Source organism: Lissotriton helveticus, chromosome 2_1 (assembly GCF_964261635.1).
Source record: "Lissotriton helveticus chromosome 2_1, aLisHel1.1, whole genome shotgun sequence".
Classification (NCBI taxonomy): Eukaryota; Metazoa; Chordata; class Amphibia; order Caudata; family Salamandridae; genus Lissotriton; species Lissotriton helveticus.
The window spans coordinates 971,641,435-971,664,773 of NC_136059.1; the positions used below are offsets into that span (position 1 = coordinate 971,641,435).

At 47.3% G+C, this 23,339-nt stretch overlaps 1 protein-coding gene across 3 annotated transcripts in view; it reads right to left on the reverse strand.

The window, feature by feature from the left end:
• The window catches only part of SMARCA2 (SWI/SNF related BAF chromatin remodeling complex subunit ATPase 2), a 1,851,064-nt gene that overhangs the window by 189,627 nt on the left and 1,638,098 nt on the right, over positions 1-23,339 (reverse strand). For all 3 annotated transcript variants that reach the window (XM_078675722.1, XM_078675721.1, XM_078675720.1), the window contains one exon: positions 808-909. In XM_078675722.1, coding sequence (XP_078531848.1) covers positions 808-909 — 102 coding nt within the window. The remainder of the gene's footprint in view (positions 1-807; positions 910-23,339) is intronic.

Genomic DNA, 23,339 nt, shown 5'->3' on the forward strand with positions numbered 1-23,339 from the left:
GTGGAAATAATCTAGTCTCTAATACTATTCTGAGAGGTTGTACATTGCACTGATTGGTTCCCTCATTATAAATATATTGGAAGTAACTGTTCCGTAGAATATAGACAGATATTTCTTCAGCAACTGACAACCCATTAGTGAACCACAATCAACCAAGTAGCACACCTTGGTGAAAGGTGTGCAAAGCCGCTAACAAACAAGACAAGATTGGCTTTGCTATGCCCATTCGCAAGTGGTTACAGCCTTCCATGCATTTCATCTCAGATAAGGCAGATTCCCTTAGGATACACAATCATTTAGAAGAAAAAAACGTTGACAGAATATAGAACATCCCAAAAATCTGTAAAGGGTGAAAACCAGGCTCATTGTTATTTTAAAGAAAAAAAGAAACATTGGACTCTGGTGCTAAGATATTTCTTTTAGTTTCACATAAAAGACAACATCCATTTGAATATAAAATGCTTTCTTAGCAAATGCTTGATGCACTGAGCCCCTCAACTACTGACAAATGCTCAGTCCCTTCTCACCCAACAGTGTACTCAATTTTTATCCTTAACATGTCGCTAAGGACTGAGAAGAGAAATGTTTTTTTTCCATTATTTAGTAACACTTCACACAAATCAAGGCAAGAAATCTGGGAAAATGTAATTGCTTAGTTTTGGGTTGCAAAAAATGAAGTCCTTATCTGAAGTTTGAACTTCTGCAAAGGTAAACATTATTCCAGCTTTGCTTCAACTAGTTTGCTGGGGTATTAATTACAATGAAACAAACCGAGAGAACAAACCATTAAAAAGTAGTAAACCACACCTGGGATCCCTCCAAGTTGAACGTTTGTGCATTATGGCAGAGCAACATCACATCTTTTTCAAGATCACCAACACTTCGATACTTATGGTTTCGAATTCTTTCCTGAAAATGCAGAAGGAATTACATATGGTTAACATGAGTTGAGTAATAAAGTAGTATAATGTAAGAGTGGCTTTATCAAGAAGATAAAGTATGCAGTAAGCCATACAATATGGGGTTACCTGCAATAAAAATTTGTGAATAACAACTTAAAATTTATCTTGCAAAGTTAGATAACAGTTTAGTGAGTGATCTAAATCGTCACTATTTACATTTTTCCAAGGATATCTCAATAAGTGTTTTATTACATACAGCTTCAGGCTGTATACAATGGCTATTAGCAATCATTTCATACATACATACACCAAAAAGAGGCATGTCTGCTGAAAAGAAGAGTTAAATCACAGGGAGATAACCTTGTTTGAAAAGACTGACCAACCACAAACGGGGGTACATTTCTGAGAGATGTTGTTTCAGAGTGATGAACAGGCTACTTCCTTCTGCAATGCCCTTTCTGGTGCATGCTCTAAAGACAGATTCACACCAGGAACAATGGAGCAACATTTTAAGCCAAGTTCATTCCAATGTTTATTCAAAGTTTATTCAGATTATTCACGGTATCTAGGATATATCCAAGGTCACGTGCGAGGCATTTTACTTGCATCACTGTAACCTCAAAAGCTACAGACTGCCGAGGCCTTAATCGGTAGCTAGGAGTGTATGCCAGTAATCTTCATAAATTCATCACGATGACCCAATGCATTTCGGGCCTTGTCATGGCCCTTCGTCAGGGGTATTTCTACAATTAAAAAACAATGTTTCAATACAAAAAAGATGTATCTTTGTACATATTTAAACACATTTCTAAGCGATTATTTCATAACCTTTTCAACGTTTTCCCGCTAACCGTGACCATAAACCGCCGCTAAATTCTTAATTGATGTCTAGATCTCCCTCCCTTATTCTCCTCATGTATAGTTGAATTTATACGTCCCTGTGTAATTATCATAAACGTACAAGATGCAATGTGCTGCATCGATTTAATTTCCAAGCTGATTATGACTGTTCCTATACGTGCGCAAATTCAGATGCTGTTATTAAAGTTGGGTTTCAAGCGGAATCTCTTCCATCAAATTCCTTACCTTTACAAACATCCTTCTTATTCCCTCCCAGGTGGTTAACTAACTGTGTTTCACCCGCCATTTACTGGGCCAGCACGCGAATAAATAAAAAGCAAGACAAACTAGTGATAAAACTGGAGTGCACTCTGTCACTCTCTTTTGGATTACCTAAAGACAGATTCCTCACTTTTAGAGCATTGTAGGAGAGTAGGGTCTGCTTCCTATGGTCACCCCCACTTTTTGCTTTTGCTTTACTGGTTTTCGACTTAGATGTGGCTGTGGGCCTGCTAATCAGACCCACAGCCCAGATGCACTCTCTCTAAATTCACACCATGTACTCTAGGTACATACACAATTAGGAATTGGTTCACCTTGTCAGCCCCTGTAGAAGTGTACCTTAGGTACTCAGGGCATAGGTGCAACCAAGGCCTACCAGGGGATGCAGCATGTATTATGCCACCCCTGGCTGGCCACTCAAACTGACACAACTGGCTGATCACTCAGCTGGGGCAAGGTTGTGTAATCACCCCTTGCTTAGGTATAGTATTCCTATATCTACCCTTATATATAGACACACAGTAACCTATAAGTCACTCCTATGGCAGGCCTTAACAATCCTGGAGGCAGAGTGCTTGGTTATGTGTGAGATGGTGCTCTAGCATGAACTGAGCCTGTCTGCAGCTTTCGGAACCATGTCCTTATAGCTGTTCTATGATAACGCCATACCATATACTCTTAAGTGCATTATAATCCTCGCGGTTACAAGCTTACTTTGGTTTGGCTTTATCTAAACATGTCGTGTAAGGTGTCATACGCTTTGGAATACTACCCCCTCGCCAATTCAGGCGCCGGGGGTAGCATTCCCCCCTTCTAGAGGGAGAAGACATGTTGTTGCTGACTATCCCGGTTAAAGTTAACCAGAGCCCCAGCGTCACAAAATGGACGCTGCTGCCACAGACACAAGTCTGACCTCCTGCTGCTGGGAGTCCTTCCAGTCACGGAGGTTTGGACAATAGGTTTCCTGCCTGGAGAGGTGCGGGCACCACCCCAGACAGGACTTTGTGTATTGGGACAGGGAGGGCTGCATAGAATGAGACACTGCCTGGGGCACACTAGGTGCTCCATGCATGCCCCAGTTCAAACCGGTTGCTGGGGCACTCCAGCCCCAGCTCTGGCGCTAAACTGGACAAAGGAAAGGGGGGTGTAACCACCCCCCTTCCTGGTGCCACCCATAGGAGGGACCTAGAAAGTAATCCAGCCCCTTTTAGTTGTATAAAGGTAGGAGCTGAGTCCTGAGACTTTAGATTAATCCTGAAATCGAAACTTGAAACGAAACTCTGGATCTTCGACGTTCTGCTGAAGCTGAAGACTGAAGAATCTCCCTTGTGGCCAGGGAGCGACCACCCTGGGCAACCAGGCACCATCCAGCAAATCAACGGCTTGCTTTGTCGACGCTCCCGCCGGGACCCGAGCACAGAGCCTGACAAGACCCAGACTTCCAGACCTCCTTGACCCTCTCTTCACGTCTGCAGCATAGCTGAGATCCGTGGAGGCGACGAGACACGTGGGACCGGCCATCTTGAAAAGTCCACGACTTGCTAACTGTGCAGCTCCTGAGGTATCCTCGAAGCTGTGCACTGGGGATTGAGAAGCCCTGAATCCGAGCTCCACCTGCACCGAAGATCAGCCCTCCACACTCCACGAGTTCTGCGTGGGGCCCTTCTGCTTGTGTTCTGCTCGACGCGTTGTCCGGTTGCTAACCCGTTGGCTAGTTGCCTCTGTGACGACAATCCTTTGAAACCAACTCGCTGGTTTGGTTGCTCCAGACTGGCCCTTGCTTCCCTGCAAAGGTGAGGCACCTCAGACATTGCTGGTCTGCATCAGAAGCCTTCTTTGAATCCTGCGTGGATTGCCTTTGTCAAGGCTTGTTGACTCCAATCCGGCAGTCGACCCCTCCATCTGCGAGAACCTTCGTGGGACAGCTCCTCTCCAGCATCTGGTCGTCCTCGACGCCTCCTGGTCCACGTGGCTGAAGAGACAAGCTTCACGACAGCACCTGATTGCTCCTCGACGTCGTCTGGTTCCTTCCTGGTTCCACCCGGTCACTGGCTAGTGACCCAGACTCTGTCCCCTCTGCTTTCAGGTCTTCTTCATCCTCGATCCGCCTTTGGATACACCCGGACATCTTCCTCCTCGTCGCCTGTAGCATCTTTCTTCACAGGCTCCATAGATTTCAACGGCGAAACCAGACACATCTTCACACCTATGCACCCGCTTCCTGTGGGTGAGGTGCTCCCAAGGGTATTGACTATTTAAGTGTCTACGTTTTTAGTTGTTTCCTTCTAGCTAGACCGGAAGTGTCCTAAATCCTTCTTTTTCTAAACTCTAAGTTCCCATTGACTTAACATTGACTCTCGCGTGTGTGTAAAGACACTGCACGTGCCGCCTGTGGGCCTCCTAATCCTAACCTAAGGTTCAGACAGTGTAGCCCCAGCGATTCTCTAGGCCCTAGGCCTTTCCGTTTCTCGTGACGTGGTACTTATACCACTTTCTTAGTATATGGTTTGCTTCGCTCCTAGGGCCTAACCGTTTTTTGTGCAACTTAACGTATTCTGACTAAGTAACTTGTGATGTGCTTTTGCCTCTGATCTCATAAAGAGTTCAGAGGAGTGTGTTAGTAAATAAATACATATATATTTTATATATATCCTGTGTGGTGTCCTTTCATTTGGTATTCAAGGGGTTACATATGGTAAAACAGCGGGGTTTACACGCCCTCAAGAGTCTTTTAGCCTAAGACTGTTCTGTCCACGCTACCACTAGGATAGCTGGTCTATAAGGTTGACTTACAACCATCACCATAAGGGTTGTTTGGACTACTGGTGCAAGGTGCTCACTAGAATAGTGAACATCATATACCAGGCCAACTTCTCACAAGCATTACCAGGCACTGAGACTCGATCTGTAAGTTTTTCATGGCTGTGCTTCCACATGTATCTGGGTGACACTGTGCAAGTCTACTTTAAGCCTGTTCTGCTCCAGAAATGATGGTGTGGAGTTGCATATGAGCACCACCCCTGCAAGTTGACACCAGTTTCTTGTTTCCTAATTTGGCACCTTTTTAAATGGTCAAAATTGACCACTTCCCAGAACAAGGAGATGGATGGACAGTGAGAAATTTGCAGTTAGACACAGTATCTACCAGAAAGAGAGTTACCAAAGGTAAATAACTAGTTCATATGATGGATACTTATAAGCACAGAATCCTCACCTTTACAATCGATGCACAAGTTACTTACCATCGGTAACGATATATCTGTAAGAAACATTTGTTAGTTATAGATTCTTTACCTCAGAATTACCCCCAGGCGTCAGACTGGATCCGGAAAGATTTTTCGTCAGCAGTACCTCAGCGCATCGGACGACTCAGCGTTTGTTGTTGGCGTCGTGGTCGCCGGGATGACGTTGCAGCAGCTACTTAGACGCCGCCCTTGCGTGCTGATGTCAGTTCTGTACACGGCTTTCCGCGCCAGAAATGCAGAGCCATGCAAGGCACTGACCATTGGTGCACAAAACTAGGGCCCTGAAAGGATGTCCTTAACCCTAGAAATCAGTTTGCATAACGGGGTGGATGGGTGGGGTGGTAAGGAATCTATAACTAACTAATGTTTCGTACAGATATATCGTTACCGAAGGTAAGTAACTTGTGCATCTTAAAGAAACAAGTTAGTTATAGATTCCTTACCTTAGAATAGATACCACAGCAATACCAACCCCGTAGTTGGGTCTGCGAACCAAGTTCACACCAGAAAATCCTTGGGAACAGAACGGCCATAGAAGCCGTCTTTCTGGACTTGGCTGTCCAGGCAGTAGTGTTTGGTAAACATGTGCAGCGATGCACACGTGGCCGCCTGACAGATGTCATTTAGAGGCACTCCTCTTCTCAAGGCAGTAGTGACTGCCGTTGCCCTGGTGGAATGAGCGCGTAGCCCGACTGGAGGCTCCTTTTTAGCCAGAGAGTAACAAGCCTTAATACACAGCATGACCCATCGAGAAATGATGCGTTTGTGTACAGCCCCACCCCTTTGCACCCACGTAGCCAACAAAAAGTTGATCATCCACCCGGAACTGTTTTGTGTGATCCAGATGGAAAGAGAGCGCATGCTTTGGGTACAGACGGTGGAGCCTCTCTTCTTCCTCTGAAGGATGCGGAGGTGGAAAGAAGGTGGGTAAAGTAATGGTCTGCCCGATGTGGAAGGCAGTGAACACCTTAGGAAGAAAGGATGGACGGGTCCTGAGAACCACCTTGTCTGGATGGACAGACAGGAAAGGAGGTTTGGAGGAAAGGGCCTGGAGCTCACTCACCCTTCTAGCAGAAGTGATGGCTACCAGGAGAGCAGTCTTCTGAGTCAAAAGACGTAAAGGACAGTTATGAAGCGGCTCAAAGGGAGCGTACAATAAATAAGTCAGCACAAGATTCAAATGAGGCATAACGAATGGAATTGGAGGAAAAAGATGTGTTAAGCCTTTCAAGAAATTGTTAACTACCGGGGACTTGAAAAGAGAAGGCTGCAGCCAAAGGAAAGCAGAGGTGGCAGAAAGGTAGCCCTTGATAGTGCCCAGAGCAGAGCCATGCTGGGCTAAAGAGAGAAGGAACAAGAGTACTTCAGAAAGAGGGGCAGAAAGGGGATCCACGGCCTTTGCTGTGCACCATGCCCCAAATGTGTTCCACCTGCAGGCGTATACCGTCTTGGTGGAGGGACGCCTGGCTGCCATGATTACATCAAAAACTTCAGGAGGCAGGTCGAAAGCCGTCAACTGCCGCCACTTAACTTCCCCTTGACAGAGGGAAGAAATGCTTTCACTGTTAGTCGAATCGCCAGGAGTTCCAAAAAGTTTATGTCGAGCCCTGATTCCGCTGTAGACCAGAGTCGTCTGATCTCCACCTCTCCCAAATGATCTCCCCATCCCAGGAGTGATGCATCTGTCACTATTGTGAGATCTGGTTGGGGAAGGGAGAGGGGTCTGCCTCTGACCCAATCGCAGTTTGTAAGCCAACACTGCAGGTCCTTTGCAGCTTCTTTCGAGATCTGGACCACATTGGAGAGATTCCCCTGGTTTTGCGTCCACTGGAACTTTAGGCCCCACTACAGAGCCCGCATATGCCATCTGACATGATTTACCAACAGGATGCAGGAGGCCATGAGGCCCAGCAGCCTCAGTGTCATTTTCACCGAAATCCAGATTAGAGGATAGAACATTGATATCGTAATCTGAATATCCTGGAATCGCTGCTTGGGAGGATAAGCCAGAAACTACACTGTGCCCAGAACAGCTCAGATGAAAGGGACCATCCTAGGTTGAGTCAAGTGTGACTTTGGCACATTTATAGTAATCTCCAGTGAATGCAGGATGTCTACTGAAGTCTGGAGGTGGGAAACAACAGTCTGGAGTGAGGATGCCTTCAACAGCCAGTCGTCGAGGTAGGGGAAGATTGAAACCCCTTTTAGGAGGCTAGCTTAGTATATGGTTCAAGTAAAGCACCTTGCACTAATCCAGTCAACCCTATGGTGATTTTAGTTGTCTTTGATAACCTTTGAAAGCTCCAAACATGGTAGCTGTGTAGAGCAGCCTTCAGGCTCATCTTGAAGGCTGTGGGCCTGCTAATCAGACCCACAGCCCAGATGCACTCTCTCTAAATTCACACCATATACACCATAAACAGTGTGTTTAACCAGATTAATCATGTAGTGGAATTTAAATGAAAAAGAATCACACAGTGTGTGTATAAAAATAAATCTATTTAGAACACATCACTCACTAAGACATTGGTATATCTCATACCCAGAAATATAAACCCAAATACACAATAATACTCCAATTGCAAATAGGTAAGTAAGCACAAAATACAGGGGTAGACCAAACTATCTACTAAAAAAGTGCAATACAAACTGCCACTAAAGTCGGGACTTGTACCAGGAGACTCAGAGGAGCTGAGGACACAAGGATCCCCACAGAGGCTGTGTGCAGAGTGGAAACACGGCCGCATGTCCAATGAAAATGAACAGGCAAGTTGCAGTTTTCAAGTAGTATCCTTCTCAGTGAACCCTGACGAAACCCTGTGGAAGACAGAAGATTGAAGAGTCACTCCACACGTGGATACCCCAAGAACCAGGATACCTACACCAGGGAAGCTGGGTGCATAGCTGCGAAGTGACATCAGAAACCGCCGTAGACCACAATGGAGGACTTCAGGAAAGATGTCGCTGGATAAGTCTGTGCAAGAGTCCGGTGGAATCAAAGGGTGGATTCTTGGAGTGAAGAACCTCTAAGCAGAGGGGGGCAGTGTCTATGCCACTCAGAAATGACCAGGATGAACAGAAGAGCAATGCCCATCGATGACAGTTAAGAAGAGTTGTGGGTGACCTTGTCGCTGAAGCTGTGAGGACTAGGCAATGCTGAGGAAGACCAGGAGGCGTGCACAAGCTGTCCCGTGTCAGAAGTCAAGAACCAGGGTGTCGGTGTCTGGTGGGAGCATCAACAAGCCTTGGCAGCAGCATCAGGTGTGGAAAGCAAAAAAGGAGCAACGTTGGGACCAGCAAGGTCCAAGGGAGTCATCACAAGCAAGAGAATCCGACTAGGCCCCAAGCAAGCAGAGGAACTCACTGAAGCAGAGGAAGACCCTCAGGAGGAATCACAGGCCAACGGCACAAGATTCGCAAGATGACCTTAAGCAGCTCATCAAGAAGGAAGTCCCACGGTGCAGAGGATGCAGTGAAGACGCTGTACGTGGCAGAACGGGTGATGGAGGAAGAGATGATGGAGGCTGAAGCTTCTTGCAGCCCGAAGAGCTCTGGAATGCAGAGTCAACAAGCCTTGGCAATGGCAAGTCAACACAGTGCGCAGGGGTTTGGTCTGAGCGGTTCCGACTAGGGATACTGGCCTCAAAATTGGAGAGAGGACAGGCCAGGCCTCAAGGGAGTTGCAGAACCACAGCCTGTGTTGCTCAGCCTTTCAAAGTCCGTGGGACGTCAGGAGCAGCAGACCGGTCAGCTTTGTTGCAGTGCCTGCAGATGCAGGGGAGCGACTCCTTCACTCCAAGTGAGCTTACTTCAGGTGTCCTTGATGCCCACAGGTCTGTTGAAGATACTGGAAAAGAAGCACAGACGACGAAGAAGACTTGCAGAACAGCGAGACCAGGAGCAGCAAGGGTTTCCCTTGATGCAGTGTTAGTTCCAGGCAAAGTCCAGCGAAGTCCAAGTGTCCAGGCAGTCAAAGAGGGACGTGGTTTCAGGATTGAGTCTTGTTCCACGATGAATCTGAAGAGTCACCCACAGGTAAGCCCTTAAGTACCCTAGGAAGGGTGTTAGGACGACTCAGGGGTCCATCCCACGGGAGGGGCTGGACAAAGGGGACGATACTCCCATGTCCTTTGTCCAGTTTCGCAGCAAAGCGGGTGCCGAGGGCTCTCTTAACTGGTTCAAACTTGAGTGTGCAAGGAGAACACCAAAGGTCCCCTTCAAAGCAGTCTAGTGGCGCTGGCAAGCGCCCCCCACCCCAGACCAATACATTAAGTCCTGTCTGGGAGGTGATCACACCTTCCTGTGACAGGAAACCTACTGGTCTACCTCCTCCCTCTCGAGCTCAGCTCAGCAGCAGGAGGGCAGAATTGTGTCTGGGGTCGGCAACAGCACTAGCTTGCTGGCAGACCCTGAAAGGCTGATACGGGGAGTACTGGGGACTTCCCGGAGGAGCCTCCAGTGCATGGAATCATACATCCAACACTGGTAACAGTGGTGGTGTATGATTCCAACATGGCGGTTTGGGTGTAGGTGTATGATTCCAACATGTTTGTTACTAAACATGCCCAGGGTCGTCACAGCCAATACATAGTTAGCTATCGCATAATGACGGATGGTCACTATATGTATCAAAAATGGCTGACCGCACTTACAAAATCTGGAGAATCGACTCTGGGATTTGTAGGGATGTCCTGCTCATTCAGGGGGACCCTCACACTTGTAACCAAGCACCCTACCTTCAGGACTGAAAGGCCTGCCATAGGGGTGACTTATAGGTTTTACGTGCTGCGACCTTAGATACAAGGAAACTTATATCTGTTGTGAGAGGTTTAAGCACAAACTCAAAGAGGCTGCAATGGCAGGCCTGTAGTCACAGTTTGAGTGGTCTCTCATGGGTGGCATAAAACATGCTGCAGCCCATGGGAGACCACTGGTGTGCCTATGCCCTGGGTACATTAGTACCATATACTAGAGACTTACAAGCGTAGACCAGTAGCCAATTGTGGAGGTACAGAAGTACTTTCCATAGTAAAATTTAGGGAGGAAACACAGTGACTAGGACGATCCCAGTCAGACTAGTCCAACAAACATACTGACAGAAAAAGTGGTGGTAACCATGGAAGCAGATCCTACTTTCCTACACCCCTAACTTGAGCAGATGAGCTGAAACCCCTGCAATCACCTTGGTGAAAACCCGAGGGGTGCTGGTAAGGCCACAGGGTAGCACAGTGAACTGAAAGTGATCATGGCCTACCTTGAACCGTAGGTAACACTTGCGGGCAGGCAGGATGGGGATGTGAAAATATGCATCCTTCAAGTCTAGCGCTACCAGCTAGTCTCCTTTGTCTAGGGCAGAGAAGACCTTTGCCAAAGTGATTATCTTGAATTTCTCCAGTTTGAGGACGAGATTGACAGTTCAGAGTTCTAGAATAGGACGAAGACCGTTGTCCTTTTTGGGTATCAGAAAGTAGATGTTATACAGGGGTCTCCAACCTTTTCTGTACTGAGAGCTACTTAGATCCAATAAAACGCATTTAGAGCTACTAATATTATTAGTGTTGTATAATCTCTTTTTTTAAATATGTATATTTATTCAACCAAGCAACAGCTTTCTAATTCAATAAGCTGGGATGCACACAGGTGAGCTACTTAGAGGTAGCTTGAGAGCTACTGTAGCTCACGTGCTACTGGTTGGAGATTCTTGGGTTATAACAACGACTGCCTGTTTCTGACATCGGAACCCTTTCTATAGACCCCTTGGCCAGGACAGCTTTAACTTCCTCTTGGAGCAAGATAAAATGATCCTCCACTAGCCATTCTTGAGATGTTGGTAAAGGAGGAGGGAAAGACTGGAAAGGGAGAGAACACCCCTCAGAATGATCTAAAAAAGACCCATTCTTCCGTTGTTATGGACTGCCAGTGGAGGAGATGATGTTGGATTCTCCCTCCAACTGGACACCCATGGTCTTGCAGAACCAAACTAGGAGAACTTAGAACCTGCAGCTGCTGGGGGGTTGGTGGGGGATGACTTCTGGCTACCATTCCTACGAGGTAAGATTGCACCGTGTCCACGTCCTCGCACAGCTTGGAAAGTCTGTGCAGGACAGTGGGTGGGGTATGGCTGACATGGTTGAAAGCCCCTTTCATTGCCAAGAAAAACAGACTGAGGGCGAGATGTCACTGAGAGGCCCAAAGCAGTCTTCCTTCTCTACCTGAAGAGACGAGTACCATCGAAGGGCATGTTCATCAGGTTGGCCTGGACATTCCCAGAAAAGCTAGATGTTCTGAGCCAGGCACGTGCCGCAAGGCTAACATCAACTAAACCAATACGCCCAGCGAGACAGTTGTATTCAAACCACACCAAATTGTGAACTATGCTGCATCACTCCCATCTCTCACTGCTTGGGAGAGCACAGCCGGGGACTCCTCCGGGACCTGTAGCAACACTTGTGCAACTGTTTCCCATAAGAAACGCAAGAAACGGCCCAAAAGTCATGCGATGTCCACTGACCGCAATGTTAGGCTGGCAGAAGAAAACATCTTCCCAAGTGCGTCCTTCCTCTAAGATTCCCTGTCCGGGAGAACGAAAGCGTACATGCCATGGGCTGTTGAGGCTTGAACTACCACACTCTCAGAGGTAGGATGTTGGCTGAGAAAACTTGGATCACCCGGGGCAGGGAGATGGCAGCATGCTATTGTCCCGTTCACAGGAGCCCCTGTGCTAGGCTTGGACCAAGTGCCTAGTAGGACATCAGTCAGTGCTTCATTGAAGGGCAAAACGGGTGTGGATGAGGAAGCCCCAGGCTGAAGCACTTCGGTCAAGAGGTTAGTCTTGACCTGCACCAATGGCAACTCCAGGTTAATGACCCCTGCTGTCCTCTTCACCACCATAGCATAAGGCACTCCCTCCTCATAGCCACAGCGGGTGGAGAGAGCATACCAGCATATGGAAAGGTGTCCAGTCCACTGGCTTCCCCAAGCTTCTCATACCAGTCCAATTCCTCACCAGAAGTGTCTAACTGGTGTTCTATAAGGTCCAGTGACCCCCTCCCGCTCTTCACCCAAGCCTCTAACCTTCAAGCAACAACCTGAAGCCTCTGGTTTGATCAATTTCATTTGGACTCTGAGTTGTTGGGAATCAGAATGGGGCTGGCACTGCCAGGAGCATCGACTTTGGGAATGGGGCAAAGGGAGGGTTGCGTTGGCATAACCAGCGTCAATTCAGATCCGGCTCCATGAGACCCCACCGGAGCCGCGGCTGGAAATGTCTGCGCGGAACCTGTTGGGGCCTCTAACGACCCAGTGGGGCTTGGAGGAGCACCGGAGGGGTCATCCCTCTTAAATACTCGGTGCATAGCTTCATAAAACTCATATTTGAGCAGGGGGTCACGCATGCTCCCGGAAACAGGGGGAGGCGCAGAGTCGGACCTGGCAACGGCTCAGCAGAACATTGCCTGGAACATCGATGTTCCTCACTCATCTTGTCAATCCTCAACAGACTAGGTGAAGTTCGACTCCATCTAGATGACTTCTTGTGCTACTTCCCAGAGTGTCCCGAGGACCTCAAGTGCAATGAAGACGACTTGGGGCTCCTGGAGCGGTCCTGCGACCTTCTCTCTCTTGATCGGGACAGAGATCTCCTAGGAGTTACGCTAGATGGCGTCAACTGCTGGGCAATCAGCTTTAGGGCCTGCTCCCTCAAAGCATTTGGCGCCAGAGCCTGGCAGTCAGAGTACGACTTCGAATTGTGGTCGCGCTCAAGACACCATATGCACACAAGGTGCGGGTCCGTAACCAACATTTTGAGGTGACAGGTGCAACATGGATTAAACCCTAGCTTCTAGAATTCATCCCTCGACACACAAGGAAAAAAATGTTTGAAAAAAAGCCAACAAAAAGTTAGTCAAAAAGAGACAGAGGGGTAGCCCTTCTCCAGATCAACGCTAACTGGTGTGGAAATAAAAGAATGGATATCCGCACACCTGGGAGACGCCTAAAAGTTGACCGTGACGTCACTTCTGGTGCCAATGACGCCGACACCACACAGAACCAAACATAGCCACCTAACAGCGCGCATGGGTATTACTCATGTAAAAGTTTCTAAATCCAGTCTGACGCCTGGGGAATTCACAGGTAAGGAATCTGCAGCTAGAAGTCTCTATATAAGATCCCTTTGTTCAGCTCCAAGTCTGATATGATCAAGAAGGGGAGTGGTCCGTAGAGTACTCAAAGGACTGCAGTGCCTGCTGCAACCAGGGCTGATGTCTGCCAGACAGCTAGTAACCCAGAGGTGAGGAAACATCACCTTAAGACTGATCTTTCTATTAGAGAAGCTGTGGATCTGCCCTGAAGCATTTAGAAGCCAGATAGAGAAGGAGTCTGACTGTTCATGCAGGAGTAGAGACGGTCTTAGAAGAGCTGGTTCAGTGCACCTCACTGGCTGTGGGACGTTCATGGACAGCAGACTGCTCAACAGTAAATTAGAGCTGACCTTGTGCCTATGGTTTCCTCTCTGGTCTCTTATATCGATTCCTGGTGGGAACCGTAGCTTTCTGCTCCCCCTCAGAGGCACAGTCTGGGCAGTGACTACATGCTTGCGGAAGGGTTGGATGAGGGAGGCAATTACGTGTTTGCCGTTGATCTGGAAAACAGCAGCAACTACAGGATTGCCATTGACCAATGTGAGGGCTACAACTGTCTGAAAGTCACAGGCCAGGTCGAGGACTGTTATTGCTTGAACAGTGTAACCCCAGCACGGATACTTCAACCATCGGTACAATCAGGACTTTCAAACTGTACCTGCTTTGCCGAAGTGGAGTAAATCACTGCACCAGACTCAGACCACCGCAGCCAGATCTGCAGCTGCAGAGAGCACAGATCTAAGCATAGTGACTTCTCCAACCAGGCTGGGCAGGAGAGCTACTAGACACTGCCAGCTCAACATGACCCCTTGTCAGGTACGTAGGTGGGCCGCCCAGCACAAGGCAAAAAACAAGGAATAGTAAAGTTTCACCCATTTAAAGGAGGGATAAGACTAAACGCATTTGACTGAGGGTGCACATAAACTGCACCACAGACTGATTAACGCTACTCCTCATTTCACTAAAGGGAGGTAATCCACAGATTGGAACGGGGGCCAGGGGGAGAGAGATAACCTGTACCCGGAAGGAAGCAATGGATGGAGTAAGGGAACGGTGTAGAGCCTTCAGCAGATCACACTCTTTAACACTGATCATTGAATTGTGTAGTATTTGGTTTAAGTGTCTGATTAAAGAACTTCCTTTTCTGAGAAGATGAGTACTGGGCTAGACTTTAAATTTGTTGTGTTTGTTGGTTGATTTCTGAGCTCGGGCACCCACACACTAACACCTTGAAAAGCCTGTCACTGTTTGTCTTCGCAACCCAGATAGCCAAGTGCAGAAGGTGCTGTACTTGTCCCATTTAGCAGAGCCATAGTAGAACAAGTTCTGGGACATCAACTGCTAATTAATGTATCCTTATGGTTGAGGCCCAGTAGCTCCAGCTGGGCCCAAGGCTCTCCGACTCAAGCCTGACAATTCCTCACCTCTGAATAGTCCCTTGACTTGTAACATTTCAAAGCAATTGCTCCAGGGCACCAATAGCTGGTGACTTTGAACTTCACAGAGCCTTACACCTCTTCCAGAAGAGACAACAGGCGGTATATAGTTACCACCGATGCATATTGATGAACAAGTTACTTACCCTTGGTAACACACTTTCTGTTAGAAACTCTAAAACCATGACAGGCACAACGCGCACCAGCAAAGTGGTATCAACCTTCGCTCTGGTGGAATGAACGTGCAAGCCTTCTGTGTGGCTGCTTCTTGTTAGTCTATAGCAGATCTTGATGAATAACACAATCTTACTTGGCACTACTTTGCCTTCCTTAACCCTAGAGAAACCAAAAAAAGTTAGTTGTCTTGTCTGTAGTTTCTGGTTCGGTCCACACAGAAGCTAAGTGCCTGTTTGGAGTCAATGCGATAAAGTTATTCTTCCTCCTTGGAAGGGTGCGGAGGTGCCTAGATGGTCAGCAAGCTGGCGGACTGCCCTGTGTGGAATGTTCTGACTACATTGAGCTGGCATGTTGCTTTTGTCTGGAGAACTAATTTGTCAGGGAAAAGTTATAGTGATGTGGAATAATGTTATGATGATAAGAAGGTGAAAAGAAAAACTGTGAATGGGCTCGAAGGGATTGCACATCGAGAAGATGAGTACCAAATACAGGTCCCACTGCAGCATGACAAATGGGGTCAGGGGGAATATATGGACGAGCCTCTTCAAAATAAACAGGTGAATTGAAGCGGGAGGACTTGGCAGGTACAAATAAGAAGTCTGAAAGGGCAGAGAGAACTTTGAACTGTTGCCACAGCAAGGCCCTGCTGGGCTAATGATAAACAGAACAGATGAACATTCGATAACTGCGCAGTCAGGGATTGTGTGTTTTGGGAAAGGCACCAAATGACAAACATCTCCCTGTGTCCTGCATAAATCGATTTGGTTGATGGATGCGGGTCTGTTAAGAGGACACCAACACCCTCAGGAGGAAGATCGATAGCCATCAATTGCAGCCACAGAATTTCCACACAAGGTGGTGTTGATAGTGCTGACTCAGTTACAAGACCCAGCCCAGTAACTGTGAGGTTTTCCCAAAGGGGCAGCCAGATTGGAGGACATATGCTTATGCCTAGAAATTCCAGATTAGATTCAGCATTCCCTTCTCCCAGTCTAAGGCCACTAGGATGACTAAGGCCCGGTCTCTCTTGATCTTCTATATTAACCTCGGCAGGAGAGGGAGGAGCGGGAAGGCATGCAGGGGATTCGGATCCCCCAGTGCTGGTGGAATGAGTTTATGAGAGAATGCATTCTTTGGAACCCCAACACGCAGAAGTTTTGACGCTGCATGTTCTTGGCAGTGGAGAATAGATCAAACCAGGATTCTTTCCATTGTTGTAAAATGGCTTGTGAATTTTCCCTTTGGTCAGGATCTATTTCATACCATACAAGCCTCAAAGGCTAGCATCATGGTTATTGGGTGCTCCATTCCTTTGGTACATAGAGCCCCCACTCCTTGATTGCAAGGTAAAATGGCTGGTGCCACCTCAGAGTGTAACCGCCATTTGTGATTCGCTAGGCAATTTCAGCTGAGTTTGTCTGCCCTGGTCTCCTTTCCCTTTCCCTTTCGTCAGTCCGTGTTTTGCGAGTAGCTGCGAGGGCTGTGCGAGGGAAACCGAAGCAGTTGTTGCGGTGGCAGCGTGTGGAGTGCTGCCTGCACAAGCCAACTTTTCAACCCTTCATCAAGCCGCCGAGCCGCTGTGCCCTCCGCGCCTACTGCCATCCCTGAACTGTACGGACCACAGCCGCACAGCAGCGCCGGCGAGTGGGGACCGAGCGAGCGGGCTACTGAGAACATCGCTACCACATCACCACGCGGCTCCCCGCACAGGAAGGCGGCGGTAAGCCCCCGGGGATTGCACATGGGAGCGGGAGATTCAACACAGTGCCCATTCACACTCCCCCCTCTGCCCCCCCACTGCTGGAGTGGATTAGAGCAGTGCGGACGGGAGCGGAGTGGAGGCGGGTGAGGGGGGTAGAGTCAGCTCTCATCAGCCACGGAAGCCACCCCCCTCCCTGTAGGATATTGGAGGAGGAATAAGCAAGCCTTTTCTCCTGTACTGTCCTGTATTGTATTGTCCCCCCACTGACACTTGAAGCCTGGGGGCCCCATCGAGCCATTACACCAGCAGAGACACCAGAGCCTTGCACTGCCAGCACTTAAAGTAGGCGGAGTTGGGCCTACGCCGTGTTGGTCCTCACCAATTCTCAGACCCTAGACCCCCAGATCTAAGTGCCTCAAACTCACCTTCAAGGGGGTACAGGGTGACAAGGAGGCGCAAGGAGGCGTAAGGAAGCACACAAGGAGGAGACTGCAGCACAGCAAAGCACCAGTAGCGCTGGGAAACGACAAGCAGAGACAAGAAGACCCCACTGACGTATAAAGGGAATCAGGGAATCAGGACCGCCATACCGCCCCTCCTCGAGCTTGAAGTCTAGAAAAGCTAACTGCTCCTCGTAGGGGACCTAAGAAAACACATAAGGAGTCAGGAGCCAGTGGCAGGGGTACTATCATGAGGTCTGGAAGAGTAAGAAGATCCCTCACAATGTCATCCCTCAAATCAAAAAAGAAGGCAGTCGTACACGCAAACTATGGGGGTAAAGAAGCTCCAGGAGACTACAACCCCAGCGGGAGTAACATCGAGGACAATGACACCGTCTGTAAAGCCGACACCCAAGAAACAAAAGTCTGCCTAACGGCCCGTCCAAAGGACAACCGAGTAAAGAACCTGTTACCTGCAACGGACTTAAGAGACGGAAACCAGCTACACGGAACCCCCAAAGGATCGAAAAAGAAAAAAACAGACGAGATTGTGGACATAGATATAGATGCACAATTTTCAACAGGGCGCACGAGTCTCTACCAGCCAAAAATCTACACAAAATTCACTTTTCTCAAAGATCCCGGAAACATAATCTACTCAAGCAACGACGTCATAACTGGTCTACAATCCCCACTGCGACCGGATGTAGCGGAACCTCAGCTAAAAACAGTACGCCAGACACCCCAAGCGCCAGGAATAACGGTCGCCGAAATACACAACTACCAAACAGAAACTGAGACAATAACCCATTTGAAAACTAGAACAGGGGCAGGAGCACAAGGGGGGGCAAAACGGCAATACCGTAGAAACAATCGCGGTGGACTGGGGCCAAACCAACTCTCCTTCACAAGTAGGGCACCTGGTAAAGAGCCTTAGGGGGCTCACACCCGTGAACGAGAAGGACAAAGAGAACAAGTGGGTCGAAAAACTTGAAGATCTCCCTAAGCACCAGTGGGTTAACGATCCGAGTGAACATTCACCCCCTTCTCAAATTTCCCAATCACATCAGAATCTTGAGCGTAAAAATGAAGGAGCAACCGCAACACCCCTTGGGACAAATTGTTCCCATAATAAGCAATTAGCCACACATCATGGCAAGCCAATACCCGAGGAACAGCAAGGGACCGTTGATTTACCAACTCACTCCCCACATCTGCCAACAGCGGACTTGAGCATACCAGACAGCGACATGACCTTTCTGGCATCACAAGAATGGGAGGACCTGGTGGCCTCATACAACGTAAGATCTACCCACAACAGCTCCACAGAAGAGATGGCCTCCCCGCTTATCGAAGGGAGTAACGGTCCCACAAATGCATTTTGGGTAAACATGTTAAACACAATCCAACTGTCAGCTACAGCACTGCAGTACCAATCAGACAAACTGGACATGCAGCTGACCGTCCTCCAGGCGCTACCAGACGCTACCTCAGGGATAGAAAACAAACTAGTAGACCTCAAAGGCCTTATAAAAAGAGGGCAAGAAGCAGCTAAACTCTCACAAATAATAAGAACCGAATGCATCTGCTCCCCGATAATCGGCAAGCTATCAACACTACCAACAATATTGGGGAACCTCCTGGTGGACTTAAAAGGAAATAAAACAACGCACCTAATTGCAGAGGCCAAGACTAGAAATACAGGTCTCAGCGAAAAAGCACCTGGTGGTAATATCCATCGCACCTCCATCAGGCAAGGAGACTCGTCCCCAAAACCCAAAAATGCTTGTGACGACTCCCTCTTGAACAACTCAATTAATGACAGGGATGGCGCGGAGTCATCCATGAACGCACGTGCCTGTCGTAAACAAAAAAGGAAGGGCAGGAACAGAAAGACAACAGTTGCGTGTTGCACCAATGCGATTGAGTCAATCACAATGCCTGGGGACAAAGAAGAAATACGAAACAACGAGAAGCTCATGGAGGAACAGAAGCCATCTCCCATAAACGCCAAATCAACTGTTACAACGACTCTGAAACTAGCAGAGTCCACTTCATTGACACAACCTAAAAAGGTAACCGGCAAACAACCTGAGCAGAAAGACATGGCCTCAGTTAATAATAAGCAACTTACTCCTGCAACAGATTCAGCATATGATATGCGGTGTATAGGTAGGAGAAAGGAAGAAACACCGCTAACAGCATCATCGCAATTAAAGCAACATGGAATACACGCCGCAGAGCAGGCCTCAGAGGGTTTGACCCTACTCAACATAGACTAAATAAGCACCAGCCAGTCAACACACAGAGCCAATCTTCATATGGAGCCCACCACCCTGGCTCAACACAGAACCATCACTACAAACAACGATGAACTACATAGTGAATAACCCCTATATACTGTCACACAAAACATGTCAATAGCACACCGGCGTACACCGTCTCCTGAAACAAACGAGACAGACATTTTTCTGTTCATCCCCGAATTCAAATCCAGAGCAAGAGTGGACTCCCTAAACAGGGGAAATATATTAAGACTCATCCAATCAAGTGATAGCCTATCACACATTAACACAGCAGATCTGCTAGCAATCGAATTTCACTCTTTGTCTGACAAAAGAGATAACGAAATAAGAAAGACGGAATGGAAAACAAGAGACGTAGTACGCCTAATCCTAGGGGAAACGCAAAAATTCTCCAAATGGGGAATAAAACTGGAACCGGAAAAAAGACCAGCTTATCCCACCCTACTCCTAGAAGGAACTTATAAAGAATACCTGCAAAGAGTGAAATCGATTCTAAAAGGAGTACGCAGTATCTCCCCAGGATCGAATAATAACCTAATACCCTTGACAGCCCAACAATCTGATCCAAACTGGGCAAAAATACGGCGGACAATAACTGCAGGCCTCGCAAAGTGACAAAGGATACCAAGCCAGCCTTCCATAAAAGCCGACACTTCAAAACAAAAATATGTAGTTGGAATATAAATGGTCTGACAAGCAAACTAGACGACCCAGAAACACTAAATTACCCGAAATCATTCGACCTGATTTTACTCCAAGAAACCTGGGAGGAGAAAGAGTTCTCTACACAAGGATACGCAACCCACATCCACCATGCCATTCGATGCTCGGCTTATGGTCACAGTCAAGGAGGCCTGGCATCGCTCGCCTCAATACTTACCATAGGAAAAATGGAACTAATAAAGGCAAAAATTACACCCCCAAGTGCCATACAGGCAATTGCAATAACGATCGAAAAAAATCAGATCGTCCAACAATTATACATAATAAATATATATACACACCCCAAGCATAGATTAAAAGGGGCGAGAGAACTGGTCACCGAGGTGGCAAGACTCATGGAAGAAAGAGAAATGGAGAACTTACTCCTGGCAGGCGACTTTAACCTCCAACTCTTCGGAAATAAATCGGATGACGAAAGAGTACAGGACCTCAATATCGCCTGGGGAATCCCTACCCAAGCCTCAGCCACTCACAACCAGCAAAAAAGATGCTCAAAATAGCTAGAGCAGCTAAACTTGAGGGTTTTAAATGGTCTATTTGCAGAGGACACACCTCCAGCACTTACGTATTTTTCCTCAAGTACCTCCTCGCACATCAACTTCACTCACGCAACACTCCCTTTGTTTAATACTATTAGCTCATTCAAGATCGGTGTAAACAACCAAAGCGACCACCTACCACAGGAAGTGGCATTACAAGTCATCAGAGGGAAAGACCTGGAAGTAAGAAAAACCGTTGGCACGGAGCACACCACCAACTTCAGACGGAAAAGGTACAAGACCAATAAAGTAGAAGAGCGAACTATAAACGCAAAAATAATCTTGCATCGGATAATAAGCTCGTCAACTAACCCTCTAGAGGCTTGGGAAGAATTTGCAACAGAACTCGGAACAAAATTCGCCACAGAGCAAAAAACCATCACACCAACTTACTCAAAAGCTAAAGTAACCTCACCGGAGATAAAAAAAAACTACAACGGGAAATAAACCAGATCCTTAGGAAGCTCCGTATTCAACCAAACAACGATGCCCTGCACGAGGTGGTGCGATCCCTAAAGACTCGGCGCAACAAGTGGATCTGGGAAAAGAAAAGGCAAACTAATGAGGACCTCTGGGTGAAAATCGTATACGATTCAAAACAGAAGAGCAGCGCCAGGTTCTGGAAAACAGTTCAAAGCCTTCAACACCCTTGCCATAATGGAATAAACTCCCACATACCTGAACACGAATGGGCAAACTATCTATCAACACACTTTAACGGAAAGAACTCAGAGGGGGGCTCACCAAGAGGAGAAAATCCGACAACCACGAAGAACACAATGAGCAACATGCAAACAACACACATCCATCGAGTAAATACAAACGAAGACATCACTACTGCGAAGACCTCGTGCAATCCAGCAACGCTGGTGAAAGAAGGTACAGCAAGTTTTACAGCACCATCAAGGAGTGAGGTCAAAAAGCATACAGTTACAGCAGTCAGTATTAAGTTACAAATATCTAAAGGGAAATTTAAAGGTGAATACGGGCCCAATGGAGTCCCGCCAAAAATGTACAAACACTAAGCCAACTTCTAGAGTGAGATACTGGTGCCTCTTTTTCTGGAATTTAGGGAAACGGTGATTTGCCCCTTAACCTGGAGAGGATCTATACTCAGCCCGATCCACAAACAGGGCGAAAGGAGCAATCCAAGTAACTACCGTCTTATTGCTCTAATAGATAGAGAGGCAAAGTACTATGCAGGTCTCCTCTTGGAGGAACTAACATCTTGGGCAACCCTAAATCACATCATCCCCATAAATCAAACCGGATTCTGCAGAGGACAAGGCACAACCACAAACATCATGGCGTTAACCCTATTGACAGACGCTGCCAAGACAATCAAGAGCTCACTATTTTTATGTTTCATAGATTACAGTGCAGCGTTTGATCATGTTGACTGAGGCAAAGTCTGGCAGAAACTGGACAACTGGGGGATACCGGGGCCACTCTTGCAGCAGCCGATACTACTCCATACCAATACTTAGGTCAAGATCAAACTTGGTAGCGGGACACATCTTTCAAGGCAAAATAACACCACTAAAGGTCTAAAGCAAGGATGCGTACTTGCTCCCATGTTATTTAACCTTTTCCTAGCAGACCTGCCTGGAGAATTGGATAAAACCAACTCTCACGCGCCATGGCTGGGAGACACCTCGCTATCAAATCTCCTTTACGAGGATGACTTGGACTTAATAAGTCGGTCCCCAATTGGACTACAACACCTCTTAGATATAACCAACACATTTTCAATAAACAACGCTTTGAAAATTAACTTAAACAAAACTAAGGTCATGTCAGTAAATTACAACAAGACAAAGAAACTGGCATGGTCCCTGGACGGAAAGAGGCTGGATCGAGTCACCAAATATAAATATCTTAGCGTATTACTGGACAGCAGAGGCTTGTTCAAACCCCAGCTAGAGGCCATAGCACGGAAGGGCACCACATTCCAATTCTCAATGTAGCCGCTAAAGAAAGTTCTCCCTGATCGATCGTTTGACCCCCTCCTACAGGTGATTAGATTGCGCCTGCAGCCTATGCTTACATACTGTAGTGAACCTATGCAAGGGAAAGACGCTAACGCTCTAGACAAAACAATCAGTAGTGCATACAGGGCAATTTTCCATCTTCCAAACTATGTGTCCCCTGCCCAAATTCGCCTTGAATTCGGTATTCAAAAACAAACGGTTGAGAGAAGAGGCGCCTATATAAAATGCTGGCGCAAAATCAAAGGCGCGGAGCAAGGAACCCTACACTCTCAACTATGGACAGAACTGTCAATACGATCAAACTCACCCGCCATGAAATACTTTCTGAATTCATTGGAATATCTGGACTTAACCAGCCTTTGGGAGTAATCGGCTGACAACAATAGTTTTAAAAAGCTGGTAACAAAAGTTACTAAACTGATTTCATCTATCCAAGATAAAAAAAACCTGGCCAAGAGGGCACATGGGTGGGCCGTGCTGAAAGATCATAACGCCCTTGAACCACAGTAATACCTAAAAATGGGTCTCATACGGAAGACAAAAGATACATTTTTAAACCTGCTTTTCGGAATCATACCATTCTACCCCATTTGGCACCATGGAAAAGGAGGCCAG